At 38.6% G+C, this 14,662-nt stretch overlaps 1 protein-coding gene across 1 annotated transcript in view; it reads left to right on the top strand.

The window, feature by feature from the left end:
* Window positions 1–12,971, top strand: part of GPATCH1 (G-patch domain containing 1) — a 198,769-nt gene extending 185,798 nt beyond the window's left edge. Inside the window, exon 20 of the mRNA XM_053701540.1 lies at window positions 12,601–12,971. Coding sequence (XP_053557515.1) covers window positions 12,601–12,628 — 28 coding nt within the window. The 3' untranslated portion in view covers window positions 12,629–12,971. The remainder of the gene's footprint in view (window positions 1–12,600) is intronic.
* Window positions 12,972–14,662: the final 1,691 nt, after the last annotated feature.

Raw genomic sequence — 14,662 nt, 5'->3', positions numbered from 1 at the left:
GATGCAAAGATGCCCAAACCCCAAGTGCTATATAACCCCCCCTCCCCCACCCACCTCACAAATACCTCAGTCTTTAGAATGAAGATGTGCACGTGATTCTTCAGAGAAAGGGGTTTTCAGTCTATGTTGAGGTCTGGTTTCCCCTCAGAGTACAGTGCTTGTCAAATGCGCCGGGTTTGCCTGTCTGGTTAGTGCACATCCCTTTAGTTTTCCCGCGCATTGGTGTACACACTGGGTTAGCGCAAGTTTGCTCAACTATGGGCGCATGGGGTTTTTGGGTCATTCAATCTCATTTAAGATGTCACGTTTGGAGGTAATGTTATTTTCTCCTGTTCTTGTCCTTTTCAGCTTGGCTTAGCGCACATTGTTCCTGTCAAAGCTACTTAGGTGGGGATAAATGGTTACCTTTCCTGCATTGCTTTACCCTTTGCTATAATGGAGCTGCAGGATTCTGTCCCTAAATTTAGCTACTAATCTAAGAAACAGAGTCTCCTTAACGCCTTTCTACCGTTATTTGGTGTGCCTTCTTTTTTAAAAGAGGTCTTAATTACTTTAGGAGTTAAAGATCCTAAAACTTCTGATGATAAACCTTGTTATCGTTTAAATTCAGTTTTTAGGACAGTTGTTAATCTTCCTGAGGTTTTTCCTGTGCCTGACATGATTGCTAGGGAAAGGTCTAAGCCAGGTGTGTCTTTTAATCCTTCTGCATGGTTTAACAAATGATATCCTTTACTTTCTGGCTAAATGTACTACTATTCCTTCGGAAGACCGTTCTTCTTTTAAGGACCCTTTAGAGAGAAAGTTAGAATCTTTTCATAGAAGGGCCTTTTTACATGTTGGATATTATCAGACCAGCTATTTCTATTGCTGATGTGGCTGCTGCTTCTACCTACTGGTTGTTTAGTCTTTCAGAGCAGTTTTCTTCTGACCCTGTTAGTGCAAATCTATTGGGTTTGCTTCAGAGTGCGAATTCTTTTATTTGTGATGCTGTGTTCGATATTATAAAGATTGATGTCAAAAGCATGTCTTTAGCAATTCTTGCCAGGAGGGCCTTATGGCTTAAATCCTGGATCTTCTGACAAGAATCCATATCAGAAGTTATAGGAGGGCCTTATGGCTTAAATCCTGGATATTCTGATATGGATTCTTGTCTCTTTCCTTTCAGGGGAAGAAGTTATTTGGGTCTGATTTAGATTCTATTACTTCTACTATTACTGGTGTAAAAGGAGCTTTTCTTCCTCAAAACATAAAGTCTAAAGGAAAATCCAAATCTTCTAATCATTTTGTTTCTTTTCGTCCGAATAAGGAACAGAAAACTGACTCCTGTTCAAAAGCCAGGCTCCTTTTGGTTCAGTCTGAAAACCTAATGTTAACTGAAACAAGTCTAAGCAGGGTAAGAAATCTGTCCCTTCTTCTAAAACCTCATGAAGGTGCAACCCCGACCTAGAAGTTCTGGTAGGTGGCAGATTATGCCTTGTTTAGGAGGCTTGGTTTCAGTCTGTCCCAGATCCCTGGGTTCAGAATGTTGTTTCTCAGGGATATCGAATTGGATTCAGAACAAGGCTTTCCAGTGGAAGGTTTTTTTCTGTCCAATGCTAAAAGGAATTCTGTAAAAGCTCAAGATTTTCTTCAATCTGTCTCAGAGCTGGAAGATATGGGAGTGATTGTTCCAGTTCCTTTGCAGGAAAAGGGGATGGGATTTCATTCAAATCTCTTCATTTTTCCAAAAAGGAAGGCACTTTCAGGCCAGTTCTGGATCTAAAAACTCAGAACAAGTTTGTAAGGATTCCATCGTTCATAATAGAAACTATCAGGACTATTCTGCCTTTTGTTCACCAAGGTCAGTTTATGTCTACAATAGATTTAAAGGATGTTTACCTTCATGTTCCAGTTCAGAGAGAACATTACTAGTTTCTGAGGTTTGCTTTTCTGGACAAACACTTTCAGTTTGTTGCTCTTCCATTTGGTCTGGCTACAGCTTTGAAAATATTTACCAAGGTTCTGGATGCCATTTTGTCTGTAATCAGAGCTCAGAGTTTTGCAGTATTTCTTTATTTGGATGATATCTTGGTTCAAGCTCCGTCTTTTCCTTTAGCAGAATTTCACACCAACCAACTTGTTGTTTCTTCAAAAGCATGGTTGGAGGATAAATTTTCAAAATAGTTATTTGGTTCCACAGACAAAAGTTACTTTCCTGAGTTTCCAAATAGACTCAGTGTCCATGAGTCTTTCTCTAACAGAGCATAAATGAATGAAATTGGTGTCAGCCTGTACTAGGTCTCATGATTACAGCTTCAGATGCAATTCCATTTTGCTTGATTTTACATGAGGCCTCCTCAGCTTTGTATGCGCTGCGTAAATGGTGCAGAGATTATACTCCTCTGTCTCAAAATATATTTTTGGATCCCAGTACAAGTCAGTCTCTAACTTGGTGTCTGGATCATCAGTTTATTATTCAGAGGGTTTCTTTTGCTCACCCTACCTGGACTGTGATCACTACAGATGCAAGTTTTTCAGGTTGGGGTGCTGTTTGGTGGTCTCTGACAACACAGGGGGTTTGGGACCCTTGGGAGGCGAGGTTGCCAATCAATGTTCTGGAACTCCATGCACTTTTCGGGGCCCTTCAGTCTTGACCTCAGTTGTAAACGGAGTCTTATCTCCATTTCCAGACAGACAATGTTACAACAGTAGCTTATGTCAACCATCAGGGGGGAGCTTGCAGTTTCCTGGCAATGATGAAGGTGTTTTGGATTCTCTCGAGCGGAAGCCAATTCTTCTCTAGTTTCTGCAATTCACATCCCAGGAGTGAACAATTGGGAAGCAGACTTTCTCAGTCGTTAGTCTATATATCCAGGGGAGTGGTCTCTTCACCAGGATGTGTTTCAGATTGTGGATCTTTGGGGTCTACCAGAAATAGATTTGATGGCCTCTAGTTTGAACAACAAGCTTCACAGGTACTTTGCAAAGTCCAGGGATCCTTGGTCATTTAAGCCTGCTTATCTGTTCCCTCCTCTGGTTCTTCTTTCTAGAGGGATTTCCAAGATAAGGCTAAATAAGTTGTTTGCAATCCTGATTGCCCCAGCGTGGCCTGGCAGGATTTGGTATGCGGATATGGTTCAAATGTCCAGTTGCCCTCCTTGGCCTCTTCCTCTGCAGTCAGACCTTCTGTCCCAGGGTCCTTTTTTCCATCTGGATCTCAAGTCTCGGCGGACAGAAATGAACCCGATCGGGTTGATTGACACCCCTGCTAGCGGGCGATTGGCTGCGAATCTGCAGGGGAAGGTATTGCACCAGCAGTTCACAAGAACTGCTGGTGCAATGATGAATGCCGACAGACTATGCTGTCGGCGTTTATCGATGTGCAGCGGACATGATAAGCTACATCGTATCATGTCCGCTCGCACTATAATAAATAGACCCCATGGTGGTTTCTCAGATTCTGTGATTGAAACTCTGATTCAGGCTCGTAAACCTGTTACTAGGAGGATTTATTACAAGATTTGGAAAGCCTTCATTTCCTAGTGTATAAATTTATGTTTTTTCCTATCATTCTTTTAGAATTCCTAGTATTCTTCAGTTTTTGCAGGATGGCCTAGATAAGTGTATCTGCCCTTTCAGTTTTGTTCCACAGAAAGATTGCTAATCTTCCTGATGTTTGTTTTGTTCAGGCTTTGGTTCATATTAAACCTGTTATCAAGCCTACTTCTCCTCCATGAAATCTTTACGTAGTGTTAAGGGTTTTGCAGGTTCCTCCTTTTGAACCCACTTTCTTGGAAAGTGCTATATCTTCTGCATGAAGAGTTTCTGAATTGTCTGCTTTTTCTTGTGAGCCTCTTTATTTGATTTTTCATCAGGATAAGGCTGTTTTACAGACATCATTTAAGTTTTTGCCTAAGGTTGTTTTTGTTGTACGTTCTTTGTGTCCTAATCCAAAGAATGCTACTGAAAGATCTTTGCATACTCTGGATGTTGTTAGTAACATAAACATAATATTTCAATGCTCTAAGGATTTTAGTAGTTTGTTCTTTTTTTCTGGGCCTAGGAAAGGTCAGAAAGCCTCTGCTATTTCTTTAGCCTCATGGTTAGAACGTTTGATTCACAGAGCTTATGTAGAGGCAGGCCAGCCTCCACCGCAGCTGATTATTGCTCATTCTACTAGATCAGTTGCCACTTCTTGGGCTTTTAAGAATGAGGCTTCAGTTGATCAAATTTGCAAGGCAACTACTTGGTCTTCTTTGCATACTTTTACTAAATACTACCACTTTTCTACCCTAAACATGTTTTTTAAATCCCTCCCTTTGTGTTATTACTCGTGGACTCCACAACTTGTTCCTAATAGTAATGGATTGTGGACACTCACCACCTGTATGAAAGAAAATGTATGCTTACCTGATAAATTAATTTCTTTCATGGTGGTGAGAGTTCACAAGACTTTACCCTTTTGGGGGGGGGGGGGGGTTTAGGTTAGATTTTTTCAGCACATCTTTTTTCCCTGCTCCTTTTTTGGCTCTTATTCCTTTGTCTTACCTCACTTGCTTGGCTATATGTTAGACTGCGGTATGTGCAAGGTGGTGAGGGGTTTTATAGAGCTCTTGGGGTTTTGGAGTATTTGCCTCCTCCTAGTGGTAGAGAAGAGTAATTCCCATGAGTAATGGATCGTGGCCTCCCACCACCATGAAATAAATGAATTTATCAGGTAAGCATACATTTGTTTTTTTTTAAATAAAAGAACGCAAACATTTTGTGCTGCCCTAGGCACCAGAAATCTGTTCCACTCTTCTCCCTAAATCCTGTCAACTTTATCATATTTGTTTAATTTATTAACCCCTTCCTGTCAGTGATGCAGAGTACAGAGTTTAATCTCCTTTCTGCCATTCTCCCATGCAGAGAAATGTTTTAACCCCTTTAATGACAGTATAAAACAGGACAAGGATTTCTTTCATGTAATTAGCAAGAGTCCATGAGCTAGTGACGTATGGGATATACATTCCTACCAGGAGGGGCAAAGTTTCCCAAACCTCAAAATGCCTATAAATACACCCCTCACCACACCCACAATTCAGTTTTACAAACTTTGCCTCCTATGGAGGTGGTGAAGTAAGTTTGTGCTAGATTCTACGTTGATATGCGCTCCGCAGCAAGTTGGAGCCCGGTTTTCCTCTCAGCGTGCAGTGAATGTCAGAGGGATGTGAGGAGAGTATTGCCTATTTGAATGCAGTGATCTCCTTCTACGGGGTCTATTTCATAGGTTCTCTGTTATCGGTCGTAGAGATTCATCTCTTACCTCCCTTTTCAGATCGACGATATACTCTTATATATACCATTACCTCTGCTGATTCTCGTTTCAGTACTGGTTTGGCTTTCTACAAACATGTATATGAGTGTCCTGGGGTAAGTAAATCTTATTTTCTGTGACACTCTAAGCTATGGTTGGGCACTTTGTTTATAAAGTTCTAAATATATGTATTTAAACATTTATTTGCCATGACTCAGAATGTTCAACATTCCTTATTTTTCAGACAGTCAGTTTCATATTTGGGATAATGCATTTGAATTAATCATTTTTTCTTACCTTCAAAAATTTGACTCTTTTTCCCTGTGGGCTGTTAGGCTCGCGGGGGCTGAAAATGCTTCATTTTATTGCGTCATTCTTGGCGCAGACTTTTTTGGCGCAAAAAATCTTTTCCGTTTCCGGCGTCATACGTGTCGCCGGAAGTTGCATCATTTTTTGACGTTATTTTGCGCCAAAGATGTCGGCGTTCCGGATGTGGCGTCATTTTTGGCGCCAAAAGCATTTAGGCGCCAAATAATGTGTGCGTCTTATTTGGCGCCAAAAAATATGGGCGTCACTTTTGTCTCCACATTATTTAAGTCTCATTTTTCATTGCTTCTGGTTGCTAGAAGCTTGTTCTTTGGCATTTTTTTCCCATTCCTGAAACTGTCATTTAAGGAATTTGATCAATTTTGCTTTATATGTTGTTTTTTCTCTTACATATTGCAAGATGTCTCACGTTGCATCTGAGTCAGAAGATACTACAGGAAAATCGCTGTCTAGTGCTGGATCTACCAAAGCTAAGTGTATCTGCTGTAAACTTTTGGTAGCTATTCCTCCGGCTGTTGTTTGTATTAATTGTCATGACAAACTTGTTAATGCAGATAATATTTCCTTTAGTAAAGTACCATTGTCTGTTGCAGTTCCCTCAACATCTAAGGTGCAGAATGTTCCTGATAACATAAGAGATTTTGTTTCTGAATCCATCAACAAGGCTATGTCTGTTATTTCTCCTTCTAGTAAACGTAAAAAATCTTTTAAAACTTCTCTCCCTACAGATGAATTTTTAAATGTACATCATCATTCTGATTCTGATGACTCTTCTGGTTCAGAGGATTCTGTCTCAGAGATTGATGCTGATAAATCTTCATATTTATTTAAAATGGAATTTATTCGTTCTTTACTTAAAGAAGTACTAATTGCTTTAGAAATAGAGGATTCTGGTCCTCTTGATACTAATTCTAAACGTTTAGATAAGGTATTTAAATCTCCTGTGGTTATTCCAGAAGTTTTTCCTGTTCCCAATGCTATTTCTGAAGTAATTTCCAAAGAATGGGATAAATTGGGTAATTCTTTTACTCCTTCTAAACGTTTTAAGCAATTATATCCTGTGCCGTCTGACAGATTAGAATTTTGGGACAAGATCCCTAAAGTTGATGGGGCTATTGCTACCCTTGCTAAACGTACTACTATTCCTACGTCAGATGGTACTTCGTTTAAGGATCCTTTAGATAGGAAAATTGAATCCTTTCTAAGAAAAGCTTATCTGTGTTCAGGTAATCTTCTTAGACCTGCTATATCATTGGCTGATGTTGCTGCAGCTTCAACTTTTTGGTTGGAAACTTTAGCGCAACAAGTAACAGATCATGATTCTCATGATATTATTATTCTTCTTCAGCATGCTAATAATTTTATCTGTGATGCCATTTTTGATATTATCAGAGTTGATGTCAGGTTTATGTCTCTAGCTATTTTAGCTAGAAGGGCTTTTTGGCTTAAAACTTGGATTGCTGATATGGCTTCTAAATCAACTCTACTTTCCATTTCTTTCCAGGGTAACAAATTATTTGATTCTCAGTTGGATTCTATTATCTCAACTGTTACTGGTGGGAAAGGAACTTTTTTACCACAGGATAAAAAATCTAAGGGTAAAAACAGGGATAATAATCGTTTTCGTTCCTTTCGTTTCAACAAAGAACAAAAGCCTAATCCTTCATCCTCAGGAGCAGTTTCAGTTTGGAAACCATCTCCAGTCTGGAATAAATCCAAGCCTTCTAGAAAGGCAAAGCCTGCTTCTAAGTCCACATGAAGGTGCGGCCCTCATTCCAGCTCAGCTGGTAGGGGGCAGGTTACGTTTTTTCAAAGAAATTTGGATCAATTCTGTTCACAATCTTTGGATTCAGAACATTGTTTCAGAAGGGTACAGAATTGGTTTCAAGTTGAGACCTCCTGCAAAGAGATTTTTTCTTTCCCGTGTCCCAGTAAATTCAGTGAAAGCTCAAGCATTTCTGAATTGTGTTTCAGATCTAGAGTTGGCTGGAGTAATTATGCCAGTTCCAGTTCCGGAACAGGGGATGGGGTTTTATTCAAATCTCTTCATTGTACCAAAGAAGGAGAATTCCTTCAGACCAGTTCTGGATCTAAAAATATTGAATCGTTATGTAAGGATACCAACATTCAAGATGGTAACTGTAAGGACTATCTTGCCTTTTGTTCAGCAAGGTAATTATATGTCCACAATAGATTTACAGGATGCATATCTGCATATTCTGATTCATCCAGATCATTATCAGTTCCTGAGATTCTCTTTTCTGGACAAGCATTACCAGTTTGTGGCTCTGCCGTTTGGCCTAGCTACAGCTCCAAGAATTTTTACAAAGGTTCTCGGTGCCCTTCTGTCTGTAATCAGAGAACAGGGTATTGTGGTATTTCCTTATTTGGACGATATCTTGGTACTTGCTCAATCTTTACATTTAGCAGAATCTCATACGAATCGACTTGTGTTGTTTCTTCAAGATCATGGTTGGAGGATCAATTTACCAAAAGTTCATTGATTCCTCAGACAAGGGTAACCTTTCTGGGTTTCCAGATAGATTCAGTGTCCATGACTCTGTTTTTAACAGACAAGAGACGTCTAAAACTGATTTCAGCTTGTCGAAACCTTCAGTCACAATCATTCCCTTCGGTAGCTTTATGCATGGAAATTCTAGGTCTTATGACTGCTGCATCGGACGCGATCCCCTTTGCTCGTTTTCACATGCGACCTCTTCAGCTTTGTATGCTGAATCAATGGTGCAAGGATTACACAAAGATATCTCAATTAATATCTTTAAAACCGATTGTTCAACACTCTCTAACATGGTGGACAGATCACCATCGTTTAATTCAGGGGGCTTCTTTTGTGCTTCCGACCTGGACTGTAATTTCAACAGATGCAAGTCTCACAGGTTGGGGAGCTGTGTGGGGATCTCTGACGGCACAAGGAGTTTGGGAATCTCAGGAGGTGAGATTGCCGATCAATATTTTGGAACTCCGTGCAATTTTCAGAGCTCTTCAGTTTTGGCCTCTTCTGAAGAGAGAATCGTTCATTTGCTTTCAGACAGACAATGTCACAACTGTGGCATACATCAATCATCAAGGAGGGACTCACAGTCCTCTGGCTATGAAAGAAGTATCTCGAATTTTGGTTTGGGCGGAATCCAGCTCCTGTCTAATCTCTGCGGTTCATATCCCAGATATAGACAATTGGGAAGCGGATTATCTCAGTCGCCAAACGTTGCATCCGGGCGAATGGTCTCTTCACCCAGAGGTATTTCTTCAGATTGTTCAAATGTGGGAACTTCCAGAAATAGATCTGATGGCGTCTCATCTAAACAAGAAACTTCCCAGGTATCTGTCCAGATCCCGGGATCCTCAGGCGGAGGCAGTGGATGCATTATCACTTCCTTGGAAGTATCATCCTGCCTATATCTTTCCGCCTCTAGTTCTTCTTCCAAGAGTAATCTCCAAGATTCTGAAGGAATGCTCGTTTGTTCTGCTGGTAGCTCCGGCATGGCCTCACAGGTTTTGGTATACGGATCTTGTCCGGATGGCCTCTTGCCAACCGTGGACTCTTCCGTTAAGACCAGACCTTCTGTCGCAAGGTCCTTTTTTCCATCAGGATCTAAAATCCTTAAATCTAAAGGTATGGAGATTGAATGCTTGATTCTTGGTCAAAGAGGTTTCTCTGACTCTGTGATTAATACTATGTTACAGGCTCGTAAATCTGTATCTAGAGAGATATATTATAGAGTCTGGAAGACTTATATTTCTTGGTGTCTTTCTCATCATTTTTCTTGGCATTCTTTTAGAATACCGAGAATTTTACAGTTTCTTCAGGATGGTTTAGATAAGGGTTTGTCCGCAAGTTCCTTGAAAGGACAAATCTCTGCTCTTTCTGTTCTTTTTCACAGAAAGATTGCTATTCTTCCTGATATTCATTGTTTTGTACAAGCTTTGGTTCGTATAAAACCTGTCATTAAGTCAATTTCTCCTCCTTGGAGTTTGAATTTGGTTCTGGGAGCTCTTCAAGCTCCTCCGTTTGAACCTATGCATTCATTGGACATTAAATTACTTTCTTGGAAAGTTTTGTTCCTTTTGGCAATCTCTTCTGCCAGAAGAGTTTCTGAATTATCTGCTCTTTCTTGTGAGTCTCCTTTTCTGATTTTTCATCAGGATAAGGCGGTGTTGCGAACTTCTTTTGAATTTTTACCTAAAGTTGTGAATTCCAACAACATTAGTAGAGAAATTGTGGTTCCTTCATTATGTCCTAATCCTAAGAATTCTAAGGAGAAATCGTTGCATTCTTTGGATGTTGTTAGAGCTTTGAAATATTATGTTGAAGCTACTAAGTCTTTCCGAAAGACTTCTAGTCTATTTGTTATCTTTTCTGGTTCTAGAAAAGGCCAGAAAGCTTCTGCCATTTCTTTGGCATCTTGGTTGAAATCTTTAATTCATCTTGCCTATGTTGAGTCGGGTAAAACTCCGCCTCAAAGAATTACAGCTCATTCTACTAGGTCAGTTTCTACTTCCTGGGCGTTTAGGAATGAAGCTTCGGTTGACCAGATTTGCAAAGCAGCAACTTGGTCCTCTTTGCATACTTTTACTAAATTCTACCATTTTGATGTATTTTCTTCTTCTGAAGCAGTTTTTGGTAGAAAAGTACTTCAGGCAGCGGTTTCAGTTTGAATCTTCTGCTTATGTTTTTCATTAAACTTTATTTTGGGTGTGGATTATTTTCAGCAGGAATTGGCTGTCTTTATTTTATCCCTCCCTCTCTAGTGACTCTTGTGTGGAAAGATCCACATCTTGGGTAATCATTATCCCATACGTCACTAGCTCATGGACTCTTGCTAATTACATGAAATAAAACATAATTTATGTAAGAACTTACCTGATAAATTCATTTCTTTCATATTAGCAAGAGTCCATGAGGCCCGCCCCTTTTTTTGTGGTGGTTATGATTTTGTATAAAGCACAATTATTCCAATTCCTTATTTTTATATGCTTTCGCACTTTTTTATCACCCCACTTCTTGGCTATTCGTTAAACTGAATTGTGGGTGTGGTGAGGGGTGTATTTATAGGCATTTTGAGGTTTGGGAAACTTTGCCCCTCCTGGTAGGAATGTATATCCCATACGTCACTAGCTCATGGACTCTTGCTAATATGAAAGAAATGAATTTATCAGGTAAGTTCTTACATAAATTATGTTTTTGGCCAGTAACCTATACAGAGCATTGCTTTAACCTCCATTTTGTCAGACACAGAGCAGTCATTTATTACCCCTTGTCTATACAGTGCAGTTATTTTAACCCCAATATATTTTAAATCTCAAACATTACAGTGATCTATACACCCCATATACCCAGTACTTCACATAATAAAATAATATAACCCCATATAGCCAGTATCCTTCATGCTACCCTGAGGAAAGTATGCAATCATTCACTATGCCCACAAATAGATGCTTTATCCTGCTGGATGTGTTAACTATAACACAAAGATAATGGCATGTTTACTTATATGGGTATCTGTGCCAGATGAATAGCAGGAGTATGCATATCCATCGCCGCGGCTGCCCACTTCAAAACTCATATGTCTTGTGAGCTAACAGTTCGAACTCCTTTCCAATTGGGGATTTAGCTGCAAAAAAGTGTTGTACAGCTAGAGAGCTGATTGGAGAACTGTTCAAACGTATCTCTTATATTAAGTGATCAATTCAAATCCATCTAAAATATCGCTTAGACTTCGGACCTGATTGTAAAACATGTAACGTTTACCATCACTTTGGTTCTTGGCATCTTATACTGCTGAATGCTTCTTGCCCCTGCAGATTGGCTATTTGCATTTTTGGTGTTGCTAGATTACTTTACAGGTTTAAGGTTGTATGCATCATATAATGTAAGCAAATAGTGCAAAGTTTTCAAGTCTCCTATGGCTTGTACTTGTCTTTTCTTCAGGAATATATATCTTTTTTTTATATATTGATATCTGAAGAGTCCTGTGGTTCAGGAAAGTGAGGAAAGCCTGGGCATTCTCTTTTCCTAGCATGCCTAAGGACATTGATTGCTTTGTTTGATATTTCCCTGCACAACATGCTTCTCTGATCTTATTGATACATATTTTATATGTAGGACATTTAAAATTAAGCTAAATACAAACATTCCCACGTGTCTATTGCTTAAAGGGATATGAAACCCAAAATATTTCATGATTCAGAGCAGGCAATTTTAAGCAACTTTTATAGTTTACTCCTATTATCAATTTTTCTCCGTTCTCTTGGTATCTTTATTTGAAAAGGCAGGAATGTAAGCTTAGGAGCCAGACATTTTTTGTTCAGCACCCTGGGTAGCACTTGCTGATTGGTGGCTACATTTAGCCACCAATCAGTAAGCGAAACCCATGTGCTGAACCAAAAATGGTACGTCTCCTAAGCTTACATTCTTGATTTTCAAATAAAGATAGCCGGAGAACAAAGAAAATTTGATAATAGGAGTAAATTAGAAAGTTGCTTAAAATTGCATGTTCGGTCTGAATCATGAAAGAAAAAAAATTGGGTTTAGTGTCCCTTTTAAAGGAACATTAAATACAGTATAATTGACAAATATACAATAAAAAGACATTATTCTACCGTTCATTTCTAATTCAACGTTAATCCAATTTTCCCTCCCCTTGTATCATGTGACATCTATCTGCCAATTACAAAATGCATATACGTATATACTGTGCAATTTTGCACATGATCGGTAGAAGCTGGAGCCTCAGAAAGTGTGTGTATAAAAATAATGTACATTTTGATAATGGAAGAATATTAGAATTTTTTTTTTTTTTTTTAAATGACATGCTTTATCTGAATAATGAAACTAATTCTGACTTTAGTGGCTCTTTAAGCTATTTCATAAAAGGTCTTAAAAGCAGTATTGAAATAAACAGGCAAATTAACCAAGAAATAAGCTTTGTATTTTACCACTAGTTTAGTAAGATCTTTTTATTTATTTTTTCTTACAGGTTGAAAAATTTTCCAATACCTCGGTAGTTGAGAGGATGCAGATTCATAATGTATCATTTTATTTTGAAGGATAATCTAAACTCTAAGAGCCGAAGAACATGTATAGATTGTAAATATGCTTGTGTATAGACAAATATGTTGTAAATATTAACATTGTAAGAAAAATATATTTCAAAATATAAATCTGTGTTTTAGAAACTAAGCAAAATATTAATCCTCATTTTGTGGGTTGTGAACTTTTTAAAAAATGGTTTCATGCAAGTATTTTGTAATAGTTTCTTATTAAAAAAAAAACTACATAGATCCTTCTGGGTCTATATTGCAATGTTTACTGAGGAAATTATTATGAAATAAATTTATTATTTTTAAAGATTGTATGGTTTCTTTTCTATGCACAAAAAGTGTTTCCCACATGCATTGTGACAGCAGGGTTAATATTAATGGAATACTAAACCCCATTTTTTTTTATTTTATGATTCAGATAGAGCAAGCAATTTTATTATCAATTTTCCTTCTTTCTCTTGGTATCTTTATTTAAAAAGCCGGATTGAAAGCTTAGAAGACGGACCATTTTTTATTCAGCACCCTGGATAGCGCTTGCTGATTGGTGCTTTTTAAATAAAGATACCAAGAGAATAAGGACAAATTAATAGTAGTAAATTAGAAAGTTGCTTAACCCTTTAAGGACCGGGCATTTTAGACAAAAACTTCCCCAAAAGACCAGAGCATTTTTAGAATTTTTGCCATCACTACATTTAAACAGAAATAGAGCCTTTTTTATATTTACCTATCAAAACTATATATATTTCTCCAACATAGGTGTGTCCGGTCCACGGCGTCATCCTTACTTGTGGGATATTCTCTTCCCCAACAGGAAATGGCAAAGAGCCCAGCAAAGCTGGTCACATGATCCCTCCTAGGCTCCGCCTACCCCAGTCATTCTCTTTGCCGTTGTACAGGCAACATCTCCACGGAGATGGCTTAGAGTTTTTTAGTGTTTAACTGTAGTTTTTATTATTCAATCAAGAGTTTGTTATTTTGAAATAGTGCTGGTATGTACTATTTACTCAGAAACAGAAAAGAGATGAAGATTTCTGTTTGTATGAGGAAAATGATTTTAGCAACCGTCACTAAAATCCATGGCTGTTCCACACAGGACTGTTGAGAGCAATTAACTTCAGTTGGGGGAACAGTGTGCAGTCTCTTGCTGCTTGAGGTATGACACATTCTAACAAGACGATGTAATGCTGGAAGCTGTCATTTTCCCTATGGGATCCGGTAAGCCATGTTTATTCAGCAAGTAAATAAGGGCTTCACAAGGGCTTATTAAGACTGTAGACTTTTTCTGGACTAAATCGATTCATTATTAACACATATTTAGCCTTGAGGAATCATTTTATCTGGGTATTTTGATATAATAATATCGGCAGGCACTGTATTAGACACCTTATTCTTTAGGGGCTTTCCCAAAGCATAAGCAGAGCCTCATTTTCGCGCCGGTGTTGCGCACTTGTTTTTGAGAAGCATGACATGCAGTCGCATGTGAGAGGAGCTCTGATACTTAGAAAAGACTTTCTGAAGGCGTCATTTGGTATCGTATTCCCCTTTGGGCTTGGTTGGGTCTCAGCAAAGCAGATACCAGGGACTGTAAAGGGGTTAAAGTTCAAAACGGCTCCGGTTCCGTTATTTTAAGGGTTAAAGCTTCCAAATTTGGTGTGCAATACTTTTAAGGCTTTAAGACACTGTGGTGAAAATTTGGTGAATTTTGAACAATTCCTTCATGTTTTTTCGCAATTGCAGTAATAAAGTGTGTTCAGTTTAAAATTTAAAGTGACAGTAACGGTTTTATTTTAAAACGTTTTTTGTACTTTGTTATCAAGTTTATGCCTGTTTAACATGTCTGAACTACCAGATAGACTGTGTTCTGAATGTGGGGAAGCCAGAATTCCTATTCATTTAAATAAATGTGATTTATGTGATAATGACAATGATGCCCAAGATGATTCCTCAAGTGAGGGGAGTAAGCATGGTACTGCATCATTCCCTCCTTCGTCTACACGA

The sequence above is a fragment of the Bombina bombina genome, chromosome 1, assembly GCF_027579735.1.
Source record: "Bombina bombina isolate aBomBom1 chromosome 1, aBomBom1.pri, whole genome shotgun sequence".
NCBI lineage: Eukaryota > Metazoa > Chordata > Amphibia > Anura > Bombinatoridae > Bombina > Bombina bombina.
The sequence above is the reverse complement of the archived record's forward strand: the minus strand, read 5'-3'. Positions and strand labels throughout refer to the sequence as shown.